The sequence below is a fragment of the Narcine bancroftii genome, chromosome 7 (assembly GCF_036971445.1).
Source record: "Narcine bancroftii isolate sNarBan1 chromosome 7, sNarBan1.hap1, whole genome shotgun sequence".
NCBI lineage: Eukaryota > Metazoa > Chordata > Chondrichthyes > Torpediniformes > Narcinidae > Narcine > Narcine bancroftii.
Genome location: NC_091475.1, coordinates 29,077,421 through 29,099,680, shown reverse-complemented (window position 1 = coordinate 29,099,680; position 22,260 = coordinate 29,077,421). Strand labels below are relative to the sequence as shown.

At 42.4% G+C, this 22,260-nt stretch overlaps 1 protein-coding gene and 1 long non-coding RNA gene across 10 annotated transcripts in view; both read left to right on the top strand.

Annotated features, from left to right (window-relative positions):
* The window catches only part of kdm6a (lysine (K)-specific demethylase 6A), a 317,187-nt gene that overhangs the window by 104,168 nt on the left and 190,759 nt on the right, over positions 1 to 22,260 (top strand). For 8 of the 9 annotated variants that reach the window (XM_069889290.1, XM_069889298.1, XM_069889297.1 and 5 more), the window contains 2 exons: positions 2,287 to 2,417; positions 2,528 to 2,591. In XM_069889290.1, coding sequence (XP_069745391.1) covers positions 2,290 to 2,417; positions 2,528 to 2,591 — 192 coding nt within the window. In that variant the 5' untranslated portion in view covers positions 2,287 to 2,289. Of the gene's footprint in view, positions 1 to 1,988; positions 2,418 to 2,527; positions 2,592 to 22,260 lie in introns of those variants that run through there. The other variant, XM_069889289.1, reaches the window with a different exon arrangement.
* Positions 3,928 to 6,178, top strand: LOC138738670 (uncharacterized). Its single transcript, XR_011341665.1, has 2 exons — positions 3,928 to 4,260; positions 5,985 to 6,178. It is a non-coding gene; the product is annotated as an uncharacterized lncRNA (long non-coding RNA).

Genomic DNA, 22,260 nt, shown 5'->3' with positions numbered 1-22,260 from the left:
GACCACCAGCACCTTCAACACATGTTAATTTAACAGTTACAACCTGACAGGTTGGGGGTAGAAGGGATTGGGGAGTTTAGGTGGTGTTTAGTTTTTTTTTCTTTTTTCATATAAATCAGCATATATTTAGTCAATAACTAATAAATGTTAGTTTTAAAAATTTGTTATGTGTTGATCTTAAATTAAAAAAACCTGAAAGGTTGAGTGTTTCTGGCATAGTTCACTCAAAATTCCAGCATCAGCAGATTTTGTTTCTCTGAAACACATGGAGCCTGAAAAATTTATTCTTTTCCATATCCTGGGGGCTCTTTTACCATATTTTGTGCCAGTACTAACATTTAGTGGTACAATAAACTAATATCAGCATTCTTATCCTGGCTAACTTAATTGGATTACTTAGCCTGATGGATGGGTTCCTTCGCTCACCCACAAGCAGAGCCCAGTTGAAGTGATGGAAAGAATACACGATCTCCCATACCATCATGCATTTCCTGTTCCATCTATGGAAGAAAGTAGAATCTAGACATGGTCTAGAGGCCTGTTATCCTTTACCACAAAGACCTTCCCAAGAACAATTACCAGAAGGGACTATAGAATAGACAAAGTCAGAGACCAGGTCAGAAAAGGCAAGGACAGAATGAGGCTTTCAGTGGATCTAAAAACTCGTATGTCTGATGGAGGAAGAAACATGATCAAATTGCTTAATTTGGCAAGTTTGGGAAAAAAAATCTGAGAAAACATGGAAGTTCAGAGATGACAACATCTCACAAATAATATCAAAAATGGGCTTTCAGTTGGATATATCCTTTAACCACAGTTGGATCCTACATGGCATCATTTTCAGTATTATGAATGACAAAAATGTCAGCAAAATAGTGAATTTTTTTTTGAATTCCAAGCTTCACCAGGAACTTTGATAATCAGGTGAAACTGACCTCCACTACAGCTAAACTGTTCATCAACTCAGTGCCAGGCTATAGGAGAAAATCATGCACTAACAAGAGAATTAAACAGTTCAGATGGAATAGATAACTAACACCTTGTATTCTGGCATTAATAATGATTTTTTAAAAAATAGCCTATATTTATCTTTAAAGTATTAAAGCGAGCTACTGTTCGATTCTTACATTCTCTAAACAAATGCAAAACTATTAATTGTTGTCAACATTAGACACCGCACAAACTCTGGTAACTAATAAACCTTCAACATGTTCACATGCTTGAGAAAATTAAACGATCGTTATGGGAAGCGTATGAGGCAAGCAACCCTGAGGCTCGATGACGGGGAGTTTCGTTGCAACCCGCTTCTCTCTTCCCATCTCAAGAGAAGGGGGGAAACTAGCTAGAAATTAACAGCTGCCCATTGAGTTGGCCCTTAAACAATTATGGCGCTTGTACAGGCTTGAATTGAAAGGAACCTTGTACTCTTTTGCCAGAACAGTCTTAATTTAAAATTCTCCGAATTCAACACTTCTGAAAGACTGCCAACTTTCACTAGACCATGCACATGGGTCGGGCTCCTTTTCACAGGTCGGCGCCCCCTTCCCTGGTTTCAAAATCAGCAATTGAAACTCGGAACAGGAGACGCAAGTCTCCGTTGGAAACTGTGAAGCTTTTTGTTGGCAGCCGACCCTTTCCGCTCCTTCACTAAATCAGTAGTCCACCGCGAAAAGATTGCTCAAGGCTCCCAAAGGGAAGCGCAACACCTAACGCCGACATCGCGTCCAACCCCCCCCCCCCCCCGCACAAACATAAAGCGAAAACTAAAAATTATGCGTAGCCCACATTCCTTTTATAGGCCGACAAACCCTAACAGTGTTGACGTGAGGCGAGTTTGGTGATTGGCAGTTTTCCTGCCCAATGTGGAGCCAGTGCGGACCGGCGCCAGTTCCAAAATAAGAACCTCGTGGCCAATCACCACGGAGATGAGTCGGAAGAGGCGGGCTCTCGTGTCAGTTGATCTCGCAGCACGAACTGACGTAAATCAACACAAAGACACGTGGTGTTGGGGGTTGGCGGTCATTGGTGGGGAGTGGGTTTGCTGCCTGTGCGCTTACGGCGTGGATTCGATGTGACACAATTACAACTTTCTGCTTTGAAGTTTTCTGTATTTTTTCCGAATATCCTTTAAATGTTGTTTTAATTTTTCTGAATCAATAAGGACTTCAGCAGCGCGTGGGAAAGCGGAGCAAGACTTTGAAGGATGTGGAAAGGCAAAAGTCCACGGAAATAATAAAGAATAATAAAAATAAATTACAAACATTTTTTTTCATATCTCTGTGTAAGCCCATGAAATCCTGTGGAGTATCATTCGGTGATGAGGAAAAGAAAATGGCGGCGGGAAAACCGAGTGAAATTGAGGATGACTTTCCAACTCTGACGCCCCAGGAGAGAGACTCTATTGCAACTCTCGATAGGTTAGAAAATTCTGCAAGTTTTATGTCGTGTTTTTGATTTAAGTTTTGGTGTTTGTGCATAAATTAAAACCGATGTTAACGTATGTCATCTGTCTGTCGCTATCGCACAGCCGACTGTTTGGATTTCTGAAGGTTCATGAAGATGGCGCCAGGACGGAGGCCTTGTTAAGAAAGGTAAGAGCTGAACCCCCCCCCCCCACCCAGTTTTTAAAAATGCAGTTATCTGTAACAGTGAACTTTTGCATTGCCGTCCCTGCATAATAAAATCGGGCTCGCGAAACAGTCCTCGCTTCCCTCGGGCCCTCTCCTTGGATGTTGTCATGTTTATTATGTGTAGAATAACTTGAGAAGCAGTGGTGCATATTAACAGACGTTTGCAGATACTGAAACGTGTGATGCGAACGACGAATCTTTTGTTCTGCGTGGTTACATTAAAACGGTTCACTCTTTCGTCTTCGTCTCCCCCCCCTCCCCCCTCCCCTCCCTCCGTTCTGTTTTGCCTTCCAAGTCTCCGGGCTCTGCGCTTGGGGAGGAGGGGGGGGGGGGGGGGGTTGTGTTGTGTATCGGTTGAAGTTTCGCTCCGTGTTAAAAATGGCTGCTGCTCTCCAAGATGGCGGGACAGGGAGGAGAGAGGGAAAATAGTGAGAGATTGGAGAGGAAGGAAAACAGCGGAGAGAGAGAGGGGAAAAAACCCCCCTCTCCGGCCAATTTCAGGCTTGATCGGCCTACCTGTGTGGTCTCTCTATAAGGGTGGGGGGGGGGGTGGGGTGCAGGAAACGCAAAACAGTGACCGGATTGTTTATGCGCTTTTAAGCGAAAATATACAATGATTCTCACTCAACCTGTAGCACGAAGCAGTAAATGTGAAACATCGTGAAATGGTCTGATGTTTATTTCAAATAGATTTTCAGGCGGGTGCACATTTCGGTGGAATTGCTGAAATGACACAACCACATGTCTTCCAGGAAAACTTTCATGTGGAATCCAGATTTACATTGCAGTGTACGCGCTTCTTAAAATTGAATCGTCATTGATTATTTTGTATACGTTAAGTTTATGAATTAAAAAAAAATCTGGAGCGACCGACCTCTTCAGTTTTTGACTGCGTATTTGAATCGTTGTTCCCAAGGAGAAAATGCGGCAGTTTGTGTTTTTATTTGGGTGGTAGAGGTAAAATCCAAGCTTACGTAAGTGTTGTAATTCTCTGTCCGACATGTTCCTACCAATATGTACTGACTTTCATTGGCAAACAAATTGTGCGTTTGTGGTATGATTTGTCCTAGTGCATATTTTTTGAAACATTAACAGACATAGCTCAATATTTCTAAAACTATGGATATTGTTTCAATGTTGCTAAAATTGTATTTGATTTAGCAGCATTATAGTTTTAAAAAAAATTCAACTGCGCCTTAATGCGTCATAATTTATCAGCTTTGCGTTGTTTTAATTCTTCCACACTTGTCAGACATTCCGAGAAGGAATTATTAAACGGCCAGTTATTATGGTTAATAAAATACTGTTTGTATATTGGGCGCCAAATATTAAGGACTAGTTAAGGATTGGACCTTGTTTTGATCTTGTACTATCAACATTTACAACTCTTTTAATATGAATGACCGAGTTTCCTCATTTGTAGTGAGAACATTCTCAGCTTGTTCAAAATTCATTTCTGTCAGCACAAGTTGTTAGAAATTTAATAATGTTACAATGAAACCTATTGCTTATCTTGGGTGATGTGAAGATTTATACTGCTCTTGGTGAAGATTGACAGAATTGATCCTGTTTCCAACATCCACTTCCGAATGTTTGGTGAGAGTAGGAGGGGACTGCTCTGTTATGTTAGGTATAGTATCTCACTGTTTAGGCTAACTCGCAGAGCATTATCTGCACAGTTGTACTCCAGCAAGAAACCAACGTCTAGACTATTGGAAAGAAGCAAATTTGTATCTTGTTTCAGAAGTGTTAAGAATGGAACTATGTCATTACCTAAATATACAGTCGTTAAACACTGCATTTGTATGTAATGATTGGATATCCTGACTTGGTTGATCATGATCCTTAACAATACTATAAGCCGTGTGGCTTCAAAATGAACTTTTTGTCAAACTATCAAATCTATTATCCTATTTTCTTGTAATTCTGCAAACTAATGAGATCCCAAGTTTGTGCATAATGTGTGCAAGATGCTGGGAACATTTCTAACATTGTAGGAGGACTATAATTATAAATGTATAAAGTTGCTGCTTATAAATAAATGGTATATTTTGTTTGCTATTAAAGATTTTTATTGTCATTGAATAGAGCAATTAACTTAAAGGGTTTATCGGCTTGGTTCAGTTTGATGAATATTAGCAACACCAAAGAGATCAAGTATGACAAAAGAACTGAATATCTTGCAGGGGAAAGAAAACATTTAAAAGTTGGTGATTAGTTTCAAAATAGTAATTGCACAATAATAAATAGACAACTTGGTATTAATCATTTATGACTCCATGCCTTTTTATAATTTTAAGTTATTGATTATACATGATGATTAAAATTCTGTAATTAAAATCACTTGAAGTGATCCACTGTATTTTGTATATGCATTACAAGCAAGAACATTTTGTTTTCTGTAAATTACCCAGTTCAGTGTTGATCACAACTAGATCTTGAATTAAAGGTAGTGCTGACAAAATGCTGACTAAAATAAATATGCAGGATTCAAGCAATTTATGAAGATGCATTGAAATTTTTAAAGCACCTTCAACAGAATTATTGTTATTTTGAAATTACTGTATAAATAGACTGCAGCAAGCTAAATGAAATTGTTAAAACCAGATATGTTAGTTGCTGTATTGATAACTTGTTTTTGGTGCTGATTTCACTTAAATAGCTATAAATGGGATTTTTCAAAAAGTTATTAAAATTGGTGCCAACTTTAGCTACAGTGGTTGTGAAAATAAACATAATGAATAACTAATCACCTAATATTTTCTGTTCATCTCTGCCATATTACTCTCTCTGGGTGAAATGACAGACTTTCCCATTTCTGGCCTGACATTAATGCCTTTTTATCCAGTGTGGACTTCTGTCTCACTCCATTGAGCTATGTTTCATACAATATGTGGTTAGATCAGTTTTTTCAATTTGTTGTGTATATTGTAAATTGAAAAACTGATTATTGAACATTTTATTATGTATACATTTATGTCTGATATTACTCAGCATTTGAGAAGCACGATCATTCCAGCCCAGTTTACAGTTTAAAAAAAATCTATTAATTTCTCTTTGGTTATACATGAATTTGTAATTTTCAAAATACTCATCTTATGTAATGTGTTTTTCAAAAATAATGAAAAAGATGAATTTTGTTGATCTCATTAACTTTTTATTTAAATGGTTAGAAATTATCTCAATAATCAACTGTAAAGGTTATTTTTAATAAGTATGACAAGTGTTTGGCATTGTAAAGTTGCATTTCTTTGATTCTTCATGTACACAGGTCAGCCTTAGTTTATTTTGAAATCTAATAATAGCAGATAAAGTTTGTTTTCCAAACTAATGTAACATTTTTTTGGGATGCAGGAAAATTTTGAGCCCTTTGAAGCTGAGTGAGCTGCTAGCAATAGAAAATTCAAGAGTCATAAAGATGTTGCTCATTTTCAACATTTGCAGAAAATAACCACAATTTTGATCGTTTGCTTTTTGTATACTTTGCCAAAAAATTCATTTACTTCCATGAATAGTTACCCTGAAATAAAATGGTAATCTTCTTGCTATTTCTTGTGTCCATTCTGATAATCTTTGGTGTTACCAAAAAGGATTAAACCCTACTTCTTTCAACAGTGATTACAATTTCAAAAGAAACATTATCTGTGACAATATTGTGATGTTTTTTGTGCTTCCTTTGGGTTTCCAAAATTTCATTCCTCTGATAAGATTTGTACAGTTGTTTTCTTGTTGTGCTTAAAACATGCAACTCTTTTTATTCATTTGTAGACAAAGCCAGCATTTATTATCCATTACTAGTTGCCCAAAGGTGGTGATAGAGATCTGACTTCCTGAATCATTGCAGTCCTCCCAGTTAAGGTGCTGCTGTATATTGGATAGGAAATATCAGGATTTATAAGTATTTGAAAGTTATGGAGTCTATGAATTTGGAGGCAGTGTTGTTGTTTTTGAGGTGCTGGGGCTTGTGATGCACTTGTTGCTAAAATAATTTGTTGGTGAAGGAGTGAAAATTAAAGATTAGTGTTGTTGAAGCTTTAGTTAGTCAGTTAAATGGAGAATATTGATTGTTTTTGCCTTTTTATTCTTGTAGACAATGGAGAAGAGAGAACTTCCCACAGTTCTAACTTCTGACTTGCTCTTGTAGCCATAATATTTGTGTTGCTTGTCTAGTTTCCTGCTGTTCTAGAAATTGGATGTAGGGATGGGGTAATGCTGTTGAATGCCAACTTGATGTTTACATTTGTTTTAAATAATAATTTTCCCTTGTATGGAATAAAAGTAATTTTCCACAATCAGCATATGGCTAAATATTGTCTTGGTTTTGCTGTATGCAGATTTGGACTGCTTAATTTTCTGAGGAGTTGTCAGTGGAGTTGACAGCATCAAAGAGCATTGTCCCTTATGATGTGATCTGGTGTTTACTGGATAAACTGAAGATGTTGGAAACACTGGGAATAATTGACCTTTCATAACCATTTTGCTCAAGGTATGACTTGAGCAACTGGAATGTTTTCCCTTTGATTTTTTTTTAAACTGTGTTTTTTTGTGCCTCAGATTGTTAAATGTTGTCTTGGTGTCTTGTGCAATCACACTCCCCTCATCTCTAGAATTCAGTTGAATTGTTGCTTCATATTTGGACCAAGAATATAATGAGATCTGAAGGGGAGTGATCCTGATATAACCCAAATTGAGCAGGTGTGCTGCTTTTTGGCCAGTAAACATGAACATTATTGATGTCAACTTCTATCATTCGTTCTGATGATTCGTGGAAAGCAATAGGACAGTTGTTGTTTTGGCCTGAATCAATGATCAGAATTCGAAAGAATTGTTGTATTCCATGACTACTGTCTGACCTGCTAAGCTCCTGTCGCAGTTTGTGTGTTGCCTGCAGTTTTCCAGCTTCTTCAGACTTGTTTACCTCCTAATAATTTGAATTGGTCTTGATTTTTGTAGGTAGATGATCACTTATGCACTTTTCACATTTGTATTGCAGCTCTTGACAAGTTAGCAGGTGTTTTTGTACATGATTCTGGTTTGCCATTCTACATTCACTGAATCAGGATTGATCACCTGACACTGGTAATGGTAGATTGAGGGATGTGCTTGTTCTCCAATATTTTGGTGGAAGACACTTGTATTGATAGTCCACAGATCTTCCTAGATGCCAAGTCTTGAGCTACTAGATTCATGGTCCAGCTCGTGTAGCATGATGATGGTGCCACAACATAAATTGAGGTTGTCTTTGGTGTGAATATAGTCTTTTGATGACAGCACAGTACTTGTTGGACACTCATTCCAAATTTATATCTGAATGCTGTATCTGCAATGGTTAGGTCAAGTACATTCTTTTCTGCATTTATCAATCTAACCATCTGCTGGAGACCACTTCTAGAGTTGTGGTGTTCAGGATTTTTCAGTTGAACCAGTGATGATGCTCCTGAGCCACTTGATGATAGATATAGGAGTCTTCTCTGTCTAGTACAAGTCCAAAATTCTGGATCCAATAAATCTGGACCACCCAAGAATCTGGACTTTTCAAAAACTCAAACTTTTAAAATTTAGTAGGCTTTTGTGTGTGTGCGTGCATAAGCGCCACAGATGTACAGTGGCATCAAGTGACCACGCTTGTTGACTTTATTTTTCGTTAAAGCTGCTCGTTTTTTTTAAATTAAGCATATTGTATTTGCTAATGAATAAACTATCAAAATTTGCCTGTTCATCTGTTTATTCCTCCTTAAATTAAAAATTTAAATGTACTGCCTGAGAATCTGAAAAATCTGAAAATCCAGACCCTCCCAATCCCTGAGCAGTCCAGATTTTCAGACTTGTAGTATGCTTTTGATGTTTTTGTGCAAATTTCTCAGTTGAGAAAAGAATAATAGGTGTGAATTAGGAGAAAGTTCCTCTTTGTCATTGCTTGACTTAGTGTTGTGATATTTAAAGATTTTGCATGTGGAGTTGATAGTAAAGAATCCTGGGCTCACTATCAAACCTGCAGTAAAGGGTGGTGCTGTTGTAGTCTGGCACACTGACCTCTTCCTTGCTTAGGCCAGTTGACAGCTCTCCGATACCTCCTCCTATCATCCCTTCCACAGGATCCCACCATCACCACCAAACCACCATGTCCCACACCATCTCTCACCTCATCGACTCTGGACACCTCCTCTCCAGCCCCCCCCACCCCACAGCTACCAACCTCATTGTCTCCCATCCTTGCACTGTTTGTTACATAAACCTAACCATCTGGGCAGACTCATTTTCTCTCCTTGCTCTTGCCTCACGGAACTCATTCATCCTACCATGACTCCATCTTTTCTCCCTTAGTTCAATCCTTACCCATGTACCCTCACGACACCTCCTCCAAGACTTCAGATTCCTCGAACTGGACCCCCTCATCTTCACGATGGATGTCCAATCCCTTTACACCTCCATTCTCCACACAGAAGGCCTCAAAGCACTTTGCTTTTTCCTGGACCTCAGACCTGAGCACTTACCTTCCACCACCACCCTTCACCGCCTAGCAGAATTTGTCCTCACCCATAATAATTATTCCTTTAACTCATCCCACTGCCTCCAGATTAAAGGAGTAGCCATGGGTCCCAGCTATGACTCCCTGTTTGTGGGTTTTGTGGAGCAAAATATGCTCCAAGCCTACACAGGCAAAACCCCCTCCAACTCTTCCTCCAGTACAATGACGACTATGTTGGGGCAGCCTCATGCACCCACGATGAGCTTGTCAATTTCATGGCCAATTTCCACCCTGGCCTCAAACTCACCTGGTCCATTCTGATAACACTCCCTTTTCTGGATCTCTGTCTCCACTGACATTTATTACAAACCCTCTAACTCCCACAACTACCTGGACTACACGTCCCCTGCAAGGACTCCATCCCCTTCTCTCAATTTTTCTGACTCTGCTGCATTTACTCCCAAGATGAGATCTTCCAGTCCAGAGTCTCTGATACACAAATGTGACTTCCTCTCCACCACTATTAACATGGCCCTCACCCCCATCTCTTCCATTCCCCACTCATCTGCCCCCACCCCTAGAAACAATAAACACAGAATCCCACCAGCCTCTGCATCCAACTCTGCATCATCATCCGGAATTTCCGGCACTTATTACAGGATCCCACCACCAGACATTTTTTCTTTTCCGTCCCTCTCAGCCTTCCGTAGGGACCGCTCCCTCTGTGACTCCCTTGTGCACTCTTCCCACCCATTGCCCCCCTCCCAGCACCTTCCGCTGTAGTCGTAGGAGGTGTAATACCTGAACCCACTCCTCCCTCACCACAGTCTGAGGTCTCAAATAGACCTTACAGGTGAAGCAACACTTCACCTGTATCTTCAAAGAACTCATTTACTGTATCTGGAGCACATTTAAGTGACTGGTCACAGATTAGGAGATTGCTTCACCCAGCACCTCCTCTCCATCCGCAACAAAAGCGACCTCCCCGTAGCCAACCATTTCAATTCTGAATCACATTCTCAAACTCACATTACCCTACCTGGACCACCGGAGATTGGAGGAACAACACCTCAATTTTCATCTGGGCACTCTCCAGCCACCAGGGGATGAACATTCAGCTCACTGCATTCCATGAATCAGCTTGTCTTTCTTCTTTTCCCCCCCCCCCCCCCTTTAATTAGTCATTCCAGCTTCTACTTCCTTTCTCTCTCCACCTAGCCTAGACTCCTCTGCCCGCCCCCCCTCCCATCATCTCCCACCCTCACCACACCTCCCCCCTCCTCCTTTTGTTCGGATCTCTCACATTCCCCCACATCTTGATGAAGGGCTTAAGCCCGAAACGTTGGTGATGTATCTTTACCGTTGCTATATAAAGTCGCTGTTTGACCTGCTGAGTTTCTCCAGAATTTGTGTTTTTTCACTTAACCACGGTGCTAACAGAATCCTTGACTGTATATCACTGTGTTGCTGCGTCTGGCGTCCTGCTCTTATGAAAAGGCATGCTTGGTGAGTGTGTTGGAATTGTCTGGAAGTTTTCGTGATTCTTTGAGTTTGGTTGTTAGATGCTGGGACAGCTCTTAAAATCTGTACATAATTTCCCCACTGTTCTCCAGAAGAATTTTCATGATTGAATGGGTTGAGAATAAAGTTTTTGAATTTGATTAAATGCTTCAGTTGATGTTGGGTACTCCATTTCTTTTCTTTTATACACATTGGGCACATTACAGTAGGTCTGAAATGGGTTTGTCTGGGCAAAAGGAACAGAATACTCAAGACTTTAGGCTATCTTTTTTACTTTATTCCCAGTTTATTTCATTAGCAACAGTTTAATTTGGTTTCAACCCGTGTCCCTGGATCCTAATCACTGACCGATTAGGATCCTACTCCCAATTATTTAATGATTGCAGCTGATAATGTGGTGAAAGGTGATACCACAAGCCACTTTAAGGAAGTTAGACAAAATTTTGAGGAATTAAAGCAAGGTTTGAAATGGCACAAGGATGTGGGACGAAGCATATCTGCTTTTTTTTTTCCAAAGAGGCAACACTGATTTAGTGGGCTGACAGAATGCCTTCCATGCTGTAAATTGCTTTAGAAACGATATAACAAGATTATCCCATAGAAATGGAAATGAATACCATAGCTTTCGTGGTTGGGTCTTTTATTTTTTAGTTATTGCTTGCAGATCTGGGTAAATCTTACATTTCTAATGTTCATACAATATGCAAGTTAGAGTAGGCTTCCTTGCCCCTTGAACCCCATTCCAAAACGTCATGTCTGATTTTTGTGCTTGAACTTGAATTTCTTGTCCAATTTCCCATTTAATCCAAAAATCTATTTATTTTGGCCTTAGATGTTTATAATGACTTCAGATCCATAAATCTCTTGGAAGGAGATTCTGAAGATTAGCAAATATCTGCATCAAGGTATTCCTCTTCAGTTAATTGCCAGCCCTTTCATTATGAGGCTTCACATCCTTGGCTGTAAATGCTCCAGCTAGAGGGAGCAGTCTCTCAGCTTTCACCTCTCATCAGTGTCTCTCAGAATCTGGGCAACTTCCAATGAGATAGTAATTTCTTGGAAATTTAATGAATGTCAGAGCATTCACTGAATCTCCACTTGGACAGGATCTTATCCCAGCAATCAGTCCAGTGAATCTTTCCTGACACAAGGGCCCTTTAGAATCTCAAGAAGACCTCTGTAGCATTGACTTACAGAAAGATCTCATTGTTATTTGCCTCTGCAATTGCATCCTGTATCCAAATGTTTATTCTGTTTCATGAAATAGCAGACTAGAATTCCTGTCTTCAACACAATGGTTTCAACCATTCTTCCTATTGCATTTATAAATCTCACATTCTCCCACAATGTACTCCCATCTGATGTATTCTTGTCCATTTGTTTATTCTTTTGCAGACTTAATTTCCCTTATAGCTTTGTCACCTGAGAATCTAAACATGCTATGCTGTTTCCAATTGCCCACACTAGTTATAGTATATGAACTTTAAAAGGATCTGTTATTTTCCCCGTAATTTGATGTTTAACCAATCTTCCACCTGGCTTAATAGTTATTTTAAACTTCAATGTCGGCATACAGCATGGTTACAGGCTGTTCTGGCCCTCAAACCTGTGCCCCCTACCCCCCTATACACTGATTAATTTGTGATGTTTTGAATGGTGGGAGGAAACCAGAACACCCAGGAAAAACCCATGCAAACATGGGGTGAGCATACCATCTCCTTGCAGACCGTGCCGGATTTCAGCTGGGTCACCCTGTAATAATGTTGCACTAACCGTTGTTAACACCATGAAGAATGTAATAGAAACTGTCAAAATATTTGTTGATTGTCCACGCTTATCATATTGATTTTCCCCATGGGCTTTACAAGTTACTCCTCAGGAAAAAAAAATTGAACTCTCCTTTCTAAGGAGTTTGAGAAGATTTGGCAATAATGTGGAAAGTATACTGACTGGTTGTGTCACTGCCTGGTTTGGAAGCTCAAAAGCCTATGAACACAGAAGGTTGTAGACATGGCCAAGTACATCACAGGCACTAATCTCTCATCCATTGAAGATGTCTGCATGAGGTTAAGAAGGGCACTTGATATTGGAGAAGTCTTCTTTCCCTCCCCCCATCATGCTGGCCACACACTTCTCACTGCTATTTACAAGCTGATGAACCCTAAGGTCTGGTGCCTCTATGTTGAAGAACATTTTTTTTTCCCCATAACACAACTCCAAGACCATCAAAACTGTTTGCACCACATTATCTTTTTTCTCTTTTGTTTTAATTCATACTTGCTTTTGGTGTGTTTATGTGCCTGGAAAGATGTAACAAGGATGACTTTAATTGCACTGGTTCATTGTACTTGTGTACATGACAATAATCTCTTCATCTTGATTTGTGATTATATTGGTATAAGTAGTGGACTTGAATGTTGACTAAATGTTTGTCATGAGAGGTATCTGTCAGGATTCATGTGCATTTATGAGAGAGGAACCACTGGTGAATTACAACATTGATACTCTATCATTTTCTTTTCATAAATAGAATGGGTACTTGGCTGCAAATGTTCTTAAGTTGTTGGTGATTGGAGATCATCTACAAAAGATTTAATCCTGAAAGCAAGTTAAGCTTTACAAATCTGTTAAGCTGTACTCTTTGCTATGGTTCTAAAATATTTGATTCTGTTTTAGTATAGATAATTTAGGCTCAAGCTTAAGACTGGTCAGTACAGTTTAGATCAAATCAACACAATTCCAAAAATTAAATAATTGTGCCTCATGTTTTGCAGAAAATATCACCAACTAGAATATATTTTTTTTAAAAAAGAAGCTAAATTTAGTATTGAGGTGTAGCAGGTTGTGAGCAAGCGGAACGAAAAGACCGAGACAACAGGCTGAGAGCTTGAGTATCACAATTTGTTTTAATTTGAATTCCGTGCTGCAGCCTTTAAGCTCTTCTCTGCCCCCGTCTCCTGCGTTCCGGCACTTCATGATGACACAAGTAGGCACTCGGCCTTCTGGATTGGGAGAAATGATCCTGCACCGTGACAAGTGGGGCTGGTTGGCCACTACAAATGTGCATCACCACACAAGCCCTCCCCCAGAACTGGCACCGATGGTCTTGTGATTCATTGAACGTGACGATGTTCTGTTTTGGTGGCCGACCCCTATGTAGAAGTGGGGGGGACCTGTACTGGATGGGACAAGTCCAGATGGGCTAGTTTCAAATAGTCTAGTGTGAATAACTCCTCCTTGCCCCCAATGTCAAGAGTAAACATGGACGCATTTCTTTGCAGCTCCTTGTATGGTCCTCCATAACATTGAAGGGAAGTCCTGTGGTGCGTGCTCCTTCACACAAATACATACTCACAGGAGGACAAGTCTGGGGGGGTGTAGTTGCAGGGTGGCTGACTGTGTTGCATTGGTGGCGGTGGTGCAAGGTAGCCCAGTTTGTCCCAAAACCTCTCTAGGACTATTGTGGTGTTGGTGTCTTGATTGGTTGCTGGAGGGAAGAATTGGCCAGGGACTGCTATGGTCTTGCCATAAGCTAGTTGGCAGAGGAGGCTCTGAGGTCATCCTTGGGCTCCGTGCGTATTCCCAGGAGAACACTGGGTAGTTCATCCACCTAGTTGAGCTTCTTGAGGCATGCCATCAGGGCTGATTTGAGGTGGTGATGGAAGCACTTGACTAGCCATTTGGCTTGGGGGGTGGTAAGCCATGGTGCGATGACTTGGAGCTTAGAGTTCTGTCCACAGGGCAGAGGTGAACTGCGCCCCCCCCACCCCCCTGGTCGGTCATTGTCTGCCGGGACACCAAAATGGAAGACCCAGTTGGAGGTGTCCGGAATGGATATGGCCTCTGGCCAATGAGTGAACCTTTGAGCAAGGATAGCGTGACCCACAGGAGACTGGCATGGGCCTGACTATGTTGAGGATGACGTGCTGGAACCTGTGGGTTGGGGTGTTGAACAGCTAGAATTGGTGCTTGGTATGCTGCTGGACCTTGGCAGTCTGTGCAGGCTTTTGCCCACTCCGTGATCTGTTTAAGTAGGCCATGCCAAACAAATTTTGTGGACTGTTGTGTGGATGGAGGGGTGCGGTAAACCTTGGATTATGTATGAAACTGTTCTCCTTTGGGCAGGGACCAGTGGTCGGGGTTGGCTTGTGGAGACATCGCAGAGGAGCCTAGTGCCATTGGGGTCAAGTGGGAGGTCTTGGAGCTGCAACCCCATGACCTCAGTTGTGAAGCTTGGTGTCTCAGGGTCGTCTCGCTGGGCATGAGCCAGATTGTGGTAGTTGATGCCCTGCACAATTGCGTTGACTGCTGTCTTGGAGAGAGTGTCGCCGACAATATTGTGTTTTCGGGATAGATGTTGAATAGTGGTGAATTCAGAGATGTAGGATGAGTGTCTATTCTGGCGGGCGGACCACAGATCGGAGGACTTTGAGAAGGCGAAAGTGAGTGGCTTGTGATCTGTGTAGACAGTGAATGGAAACCCTTCCAGGAAGTAGAGGAAATGTTCGACAGCCAGGTAGAGGGCCAGTAGCTCCCTGTCAAATACGTTTTACTTCAGTTCAGACAGTTGCAGGTGACGACTGAAAAAGGCAAGAGGTCTCCATAAATCGTCAACGAACTGTTCCAGAACAGTGCCTGCTGCTGTGTTTGACGCGTCGACTGTGAGGGCCATCAGTACATTCATTTGTGGGTGGACTAGCATCGTTGTATGGGCCAGGGCCTCTTAGTCTCCTCAAAAGCGTTGTGAGCCTTGTCTGTCCATGCAAGCTCCTTCTTTAAATCCAACATCAGACCGAAAAGAGGGCGCAGAATCTTAGCTGCAGCAGGGATAAACCAGTTGTAAAAATTCACCATGCCCATGAACTCTTGCAGGCCTTTTAGTGTCGTTGGCCTAGTGAACTGTCGTATGGCTTCCACTTTGATGAGTGGGGGAGTGGCACCATCTTTGGTAATTTTGTGGCCCAGAAAGTCTATTTCTGCAAGTCCGAACTGGGCACTTCTCTGGGTTAATGATGAGGCCGAACTGTGCGAGGCAGTTGAACAGCTGGCGCAGGTGTGTTGTGCTCTTGGATGTGTTGCTGGTTATTAGGATGTTGTCGAGGTACATGAAAAGGAAAGGCAAGTCTTTGCGAACCACATTCATAAGGCACTGGAGTGTCTGCACCGCACTTTTCAAGCCAAATGGCATGTGAAGGAACTTGAACAGGTTGAACGGAGTGATGATAGCAGTCTTCTGGATATCATCTGGGTGCACGTGGATCTGGTAGTGTCCCCGGATCAGGTTAACTTTAGAGAGCAGTTTTGCACCATGGAGGTTTGCTGCGAAATACTGGGGAATTGGTAGTGGTTGTTGAGGCATCGGTAATTGGTAATGGTTGTTGAGGCATTGGTAGTTGCCCCAGGGTCTCTAGCTGCCTTTGGATTTTGGCACCAATTGGAGAGGTGAGGCCCATGGGCTATCAGAACAGCAGACAATGCCAGTCTCCTTAATGCGTCTGAACTCTTCCTTGGCGAGGTTGAGTTTGTTCGGGACCAGGTGGTGGGCACGCAAATGCAATGGTGGGCCAATGGTCGCAAAGTAGTGTTGGATGCCATGCTTTGGCATGGCGGCAGTGAACTGGGGGCGCAGAATGGAGGGAAAGTTAGCAAGGAGGTGGTTCTTGTGCTGTGTGAAGACTTCACTGGTGCGAGCTGGGTTGATGACTCGTTGGACATGCTGAGCGGCATGGTCTGGAAAGTCTCAGCGTAGATTCGTCGTCTGCCCTGGAGGTCCATGAGTACGGAGGGTGCCTGCAGGAAATCTGCACCCAACAGAGGTTTGTCAACTGAAGCTGGTGTGAAGGATTAAGTGAAGATGGTGGTGCCGAAATGTACAGGAATTTGCCTCTTGCTAAAGGTTTTGATGGTAATGTTGGCAGAGCGCAGGGATGGGCACTGGGGTCTTGTGCGCGTCTCGAGTCCTGTGAGAGGGTGTGACACTTTCCTCTATCCTAGTGACCATGAGGAACCTGTGCCCTGAGATCCTGTCCCATATGTGGAGAAGGCTGTTCGATCGGCTGGCCCTATCATTTCCTGGGAACAAGCGTGGCTGGTGGCACCTGCATGCTGACTCACTCCAAAAGTGATGTTAGAAGTACCATTTGGGATTGGGCCTTTTTGCTCTCTGGCGGGATGAGGCCTGCTCACATGGTGGACTAGACGGCGTTGTCCTTGGCAGTGGCCGTGTAATGTGAGAATGTCTGCTCGTGCTGCAACCTTGAGCGGGTTGCTCAAATCCTTGTCGGCCAATAGGAGTCTGATGTCTTTGGGCATCTGCTCGAGGAACACCTGCTTGAACATGATGCAGGGCTTGTGTGCTTCTGCCAATGTGAACATTTTGCCCATGAGGGCAGAGGGGGTCCTATCGCCTAGGCCGTCCAAGTGAAGGAGCCTGGCTGCCCTTCTGTTTTACCAATGAAGGATTTTTATTCTTTACCGCACAGCATGCCGATGGAAAAGTGACAAGAAAACTGGAAACTCTTTATAGGTCATGCTAAGATCTATGAATAATTTCACACTTTTACTGCTACTATTTTAAGACTCAAATTATAGGTAAAATTTCAACTTATCGGTATTGCCAAAAATTACTCAAGGAAACGAGAGAAATGTAAACAAACTGCAATACAGAAAATAAATATTCAATAATTAACGTGTAAAGTAAGAGCCCTAAAATATTTCTCTTATTGAATTTGTTGTTGAGGAGTCTGCTGGAGGGGTAGCAACTGTTCCTGAACCTGGTGGTGCAAGTCTTGTGCCACCTAGACCTCCTTCCTGATGGCAGCAGTGAGAACCTGGTGGTGTAAGTCCTTAGTGATTGCTGCTGCACTTTGATGGGAGTGTTCCATGTACATTTTCTTGATAGTGGGGAGAGTTTTGCTTGTGATGTACTGAGCAATGTCCACTACTTTTTGCAGGGTTTTCTGCTTTGAGGTATTGGTGACCTCGAACCAGGCTGTGATGCAGCCAGTCAGCACACTTTCCACTACACATCTGTTGAAGTTTGTCAAGCTTTTCAAAATCATAACGAATCTCTGCAAACTCCTGAGGAAATAGAGACGTAATGTATTTTCTTCGTGATGACATTAATTTGTTAGGATCAGAAATGATCCATGAGATGGTGACTCCTAGGAATTAAAGATGTGCTCACCCTCTCCAACTCTGATTTCCCCCATTGATCATTGGATCGTACACCTCTGGTTTTCCTTTCTTAAAGTTCACAATTATCTCCTTTGTTTGGTGACACTGTGTGTGAGATTGTTGTTAGTACACCATTCCTCAAGTTTTCAATCTCCCTCCTTTATGCTAACTAATTTCCCCTTTTTATACAAATTTGTAGATGGTGTTGTCATACCTAGCCATATAAAGCGAGTAGAGCAGAGGGCTAAATACAGAATACCCTGTGGTACTCTGGTACTGATGGAGATTGTGGAGCTGATGTCAGGTTTATCAGATTTAGGTTTATTGTTAAGTACATACGTGACATCACGTACAACTCCTGAGATTCCTTTTCCTGTAGATTAGGCAGAATTACCACCTATTGGTAGTGGAAAAATAAAACTCTGCATACACATGTAAACAAACTGTGCAATGCAGAGAGAAAAAAAATTAAAGTGTAAAAGTAAGAATCTTTAAATGAATCCCTGGTTGAGTTTGTTATTGAGGAGTCTGGTGGTGGAAGGGGAGCAGCTGTTCCTAAACTTGGTGGTGTGAGTCTTGTGGCACCTATACCTCTTCACTGAAGGTAGCAGCGAAAGGTGAATGCGGATCCTTGATGATTCCTGCTGCTCTCCCATGGCAGTGTTTCCTTCAGATATTTTCGATGGTGGAAAGGATTTTGCCTGTGATGTCCTGGGCTTTGTCCACTACCTTTTGCAGGGATTTTCATGCAAATATATTGGTGTCCCCATACTAGACTGTGATGCAGCAGGTAAGCATACTTTCCACCACAGATCTGTAGAAATTTGACACGGTTTCTGATGTCATAACTAAACTTCCACAAACTCCTGAGGAAGTAGAGGTGGTGACATCCTTTCTTCATGATGCCATTAGTGTGTTGAGACTAGGAAAGATTCTGAGAAAGTGACTCCCAAGAACTTAAATTTGCTCCCCTCTCCATCTCTGATTTACTCCCCCCCCCCCCCCCCCCCAACCAATGACCATGGTTTGTCATCTTTATCAATGATCTGATGATAATGTGGTAAATTGGATCAGCAAATTTGCAGATGACACTAGAGCTGCTTTCAGATGGCCTCAATACCCGACTGTAAAGCCGCACATTATACTCCTTTCTGGCTTTCGGGTGGCCGTCTGAAACCGGAAAACCCGGCCAGGAGGTCTACTTACTTAACCCTCCTCCAGGAGGTATAATATCCTGCTTCGAGTCTCTGTGGCAGCTGAAAGTGGCCTGGGCTGCCAGGGGGCAGGCTGATGACATCGTGGTGACGTCGTCTGCCATTGACTCCTGAGACTGGCAGTGAAATGCCTGGAACTGTCAAGAGTGCCTGAGGCAGTGCCGTCAGCAGGTTGGGGAGGGAGGAGAAGGGATATGGTGTAGGTACCTGGAAGTCGGGACTGGAGGGGGCAGATAGTGCCCGGGGTGGGATTGTGAATGTGACAGGGGCGATGCTTTGGCAGTCAATAGGCTTTACCTTGTGGCAGCTGATAGCTTTCCAATGTCTTTATTTATTCCCGTGGGAATGTCTCGCTGTCTCTGACAGGTTTCTCCTTTGTTGTCTCAGTCTTCCTTGATTTTTGTTCTCCCCTCTCTTCATCCCTTTTCTCCCAGGGATGTATCAAGTGTCCACTTGGGTTGTGAAACTTGATTCTCCCCTCCTCTCCTTCCCAGGCTTCTCTCCCTTGATCTTCGCTCGCTTGTTTCCTCGCTGTCCTGTTGCGTAATCTCAGAGCCAGAGTGCGTATTTGTCTTTCTGTCTGTCCCTTTGCCCCCAGTCCTCCATTCCTCTCTGCCCCCTTCTCCCTCTCTGCTCCCCTCCCCCCCCCCTTTGGTTTTCTGCCCCTGTCTGCGTCTGCCAGGTAATTGCACTTCAAGTCATGACGGTCTCCCTGTCCATCACTTGCCCCCTCCTTCTCCTCAGCCTTCTCCATTCCAGCCCTTCTGAGAGCTAGTGCATGTCCTTTTGAGTTGCTCCACTCCGGGTCTAACTCCACATCACAAACCTCTCCTTTTCTTGTTTCTTTCTTTTTTACTTTAGCTGATCTTTCTAATCACGCCCAGTCTTTCTCTCTCACCCTCCGCCAGTTCTTTTACTTGTGTTTACTGAGACCGGTAGCTGGAGAAACGCAGCAAAGCTAAATGATACATAACCAACGTTTGGGGAAATACCTTGATGAAGGGCTCAATGTTTAGATTTATCTTTGCTATATAAAGTATGCTGTTTGACCTGCTAAGTTTCTCCAGTGTTGTGCTTTTACTTAAAACAAGGAAGCCTGCAGATTCTGGGTATAATGTCTTTACCTATACGTTTCGGGCATACTTTGATGAAGGGCTCTTACCCGAAACGTTGGATATGTATCTTTATCTTTGCTACATAACGTAGATTGAGTTTCTCTAACATTACGTTTATACTTTAATACTGCAGATTCTGGGTGTAATGTCACAAAAGCCTTTATTCCAAAACCTACTGCCTTGAAACAAATGAAACGACAGTGAGCATTCTTACTCACCATTAATGATTAGTCAGACCATCTTTTATTCCTGCTTTGAGGTTCTCTCCTTCGTCCAGAGGGAGACCGGCAGTAGGAGTCGGGCAGGCGAGAGGGGAGAGACCAGCAGTGCGAGTCAAGTCAAGCCTGAGTTGTCAGGCATGCCTTGACACGCTGCTATGACACGAGGTCAGCGTGGGCGGGACTAGGCACCTGTCTAGAGTAGCTGGCTTTCGCTGCTGAGCGGCTAGCAGTCAGCTGGCACGTTTAGGTGCCAGAAAACTGTCCATTCTGTGGCCACCTAAATGTGCCAGCTGAACTCCGCTAGCTGTGCCTGCAGGCGCCTAATCTTCTGAACATCTAAAAGAGGCTTAAGATTGGATGTGTTGTGGGCAGCAAAGTTTTTCAAAGCTTGTAGAGGGATCTTGAAAAATGGCAGATGGAATTTAATGCAGACAAGTGTGAGGTGTTGCATTTTGGAAGGACAAACCAGGAAAGGACATACATGGTAAATGGAAGAGCACTGAGTAGTGTGGTAGAACAGAGGGATCTGGGAATACGGATACATAATTTCCTTAAGGTGGCGTCATAGGTGAATAGGATTATAAAGAGAGCCTTTATTGAATAGAGGAGCTGAGATATTAAAGTTGTATAAGACATTGGTGAGACCAAGTTTGGAGTATTGTGTGCAGTGTTGGTTACCTAACTACATATAGAAAGAGTGCAGAGAAGATTTATCAGGATTTTGCCCAGATTTCAGGAACTGAAATATAGGGAAATGTTAAACAGGTTAGGACATTATTCCTTGGAGCATAGAAGAATGAGGGGAGATTTGATAGAGGTGCTTAAAATTATGAGAGAGATAGACAGAGTAAATGTCGATAGGCTTTTTCCACTGAGGGTAGGTGAGATATAAACCAGAGGATGCGGATTAAGAGTGAAAGGGAAAAAATTTAGGGAGAATGTGAGGTGTAACCTCTTCACACAGAGTGGTGGGGGTGTCGAGTAAATTTCCAGCTGAAGAGATGAATGTAGGCTCAATTTTAACATTTAAGAGGAATTTGAACAGGTACATGGATGGGAGAGGTATGGAGGGCTGCAGGTCAGTGGGACAAGGCTATAAAAAGGTTTCAGCACAGACAAGAAGGGCCAAAGGGGCATATTTCTGTGCTGTAATGTTCTATGGTTCTAGGAGCTAAAGTGACCATCTTGAAAAGAATGTCCTGATTGTTGAAAGCAGGTCATTTTCATTTGGGCTAATATCCATTCACTTTCCTTCATCTGCATTGTGATTACAAAATAATATATTTTTAAAAAATTGGCTATCTGGTCCTTCAGGCCTATCCTGCCATTCAGTGAGATCATGGTTGATGAGGATACAAGGCTGCAGATGCTGGAATTTAGAAGAGAAGAACAAACCAATTGCTGGAAGAACTTGGCTGGTTAAGCAGCATCTTTAGAGACAAAAGGATGGTGGACATTTTGGGTCAGGATTCTGTATCAGGACTGATTGTCTTGATGTTTTATTCTCAATACCACTTTCCTCTCTTGGTTCCATCAACTTGACAATGCTATTAAGTGGTTCTGTTCATGAATGATCTGGTTGACTGATCTTCTGTTTGGTTTCTGCCAGGATCACATGGCTGAAGAAATTATAGCTTTGGTCCAAATAAAAGAGCTGACCATGAGAGGAAAGATGAGAGTGACTACTTTTGTGCAGCAAGGGAATGTTTAAGTGTGCCATCAGCTTACAAGTTGAAGTTGATGAGAATCTGGAAAAACTCTCCCATAAGCCATGTCCATTTACAGCATGTATAAATAATGTTTCACATTGGTTTGATCATTGGCAAGTAACCTTTGTCCCACCAGAATGCAGCCAATGACCATCTCCTATATGAGATATTTGAACCACTTCCCTCTGATACCATCACTGTCTCT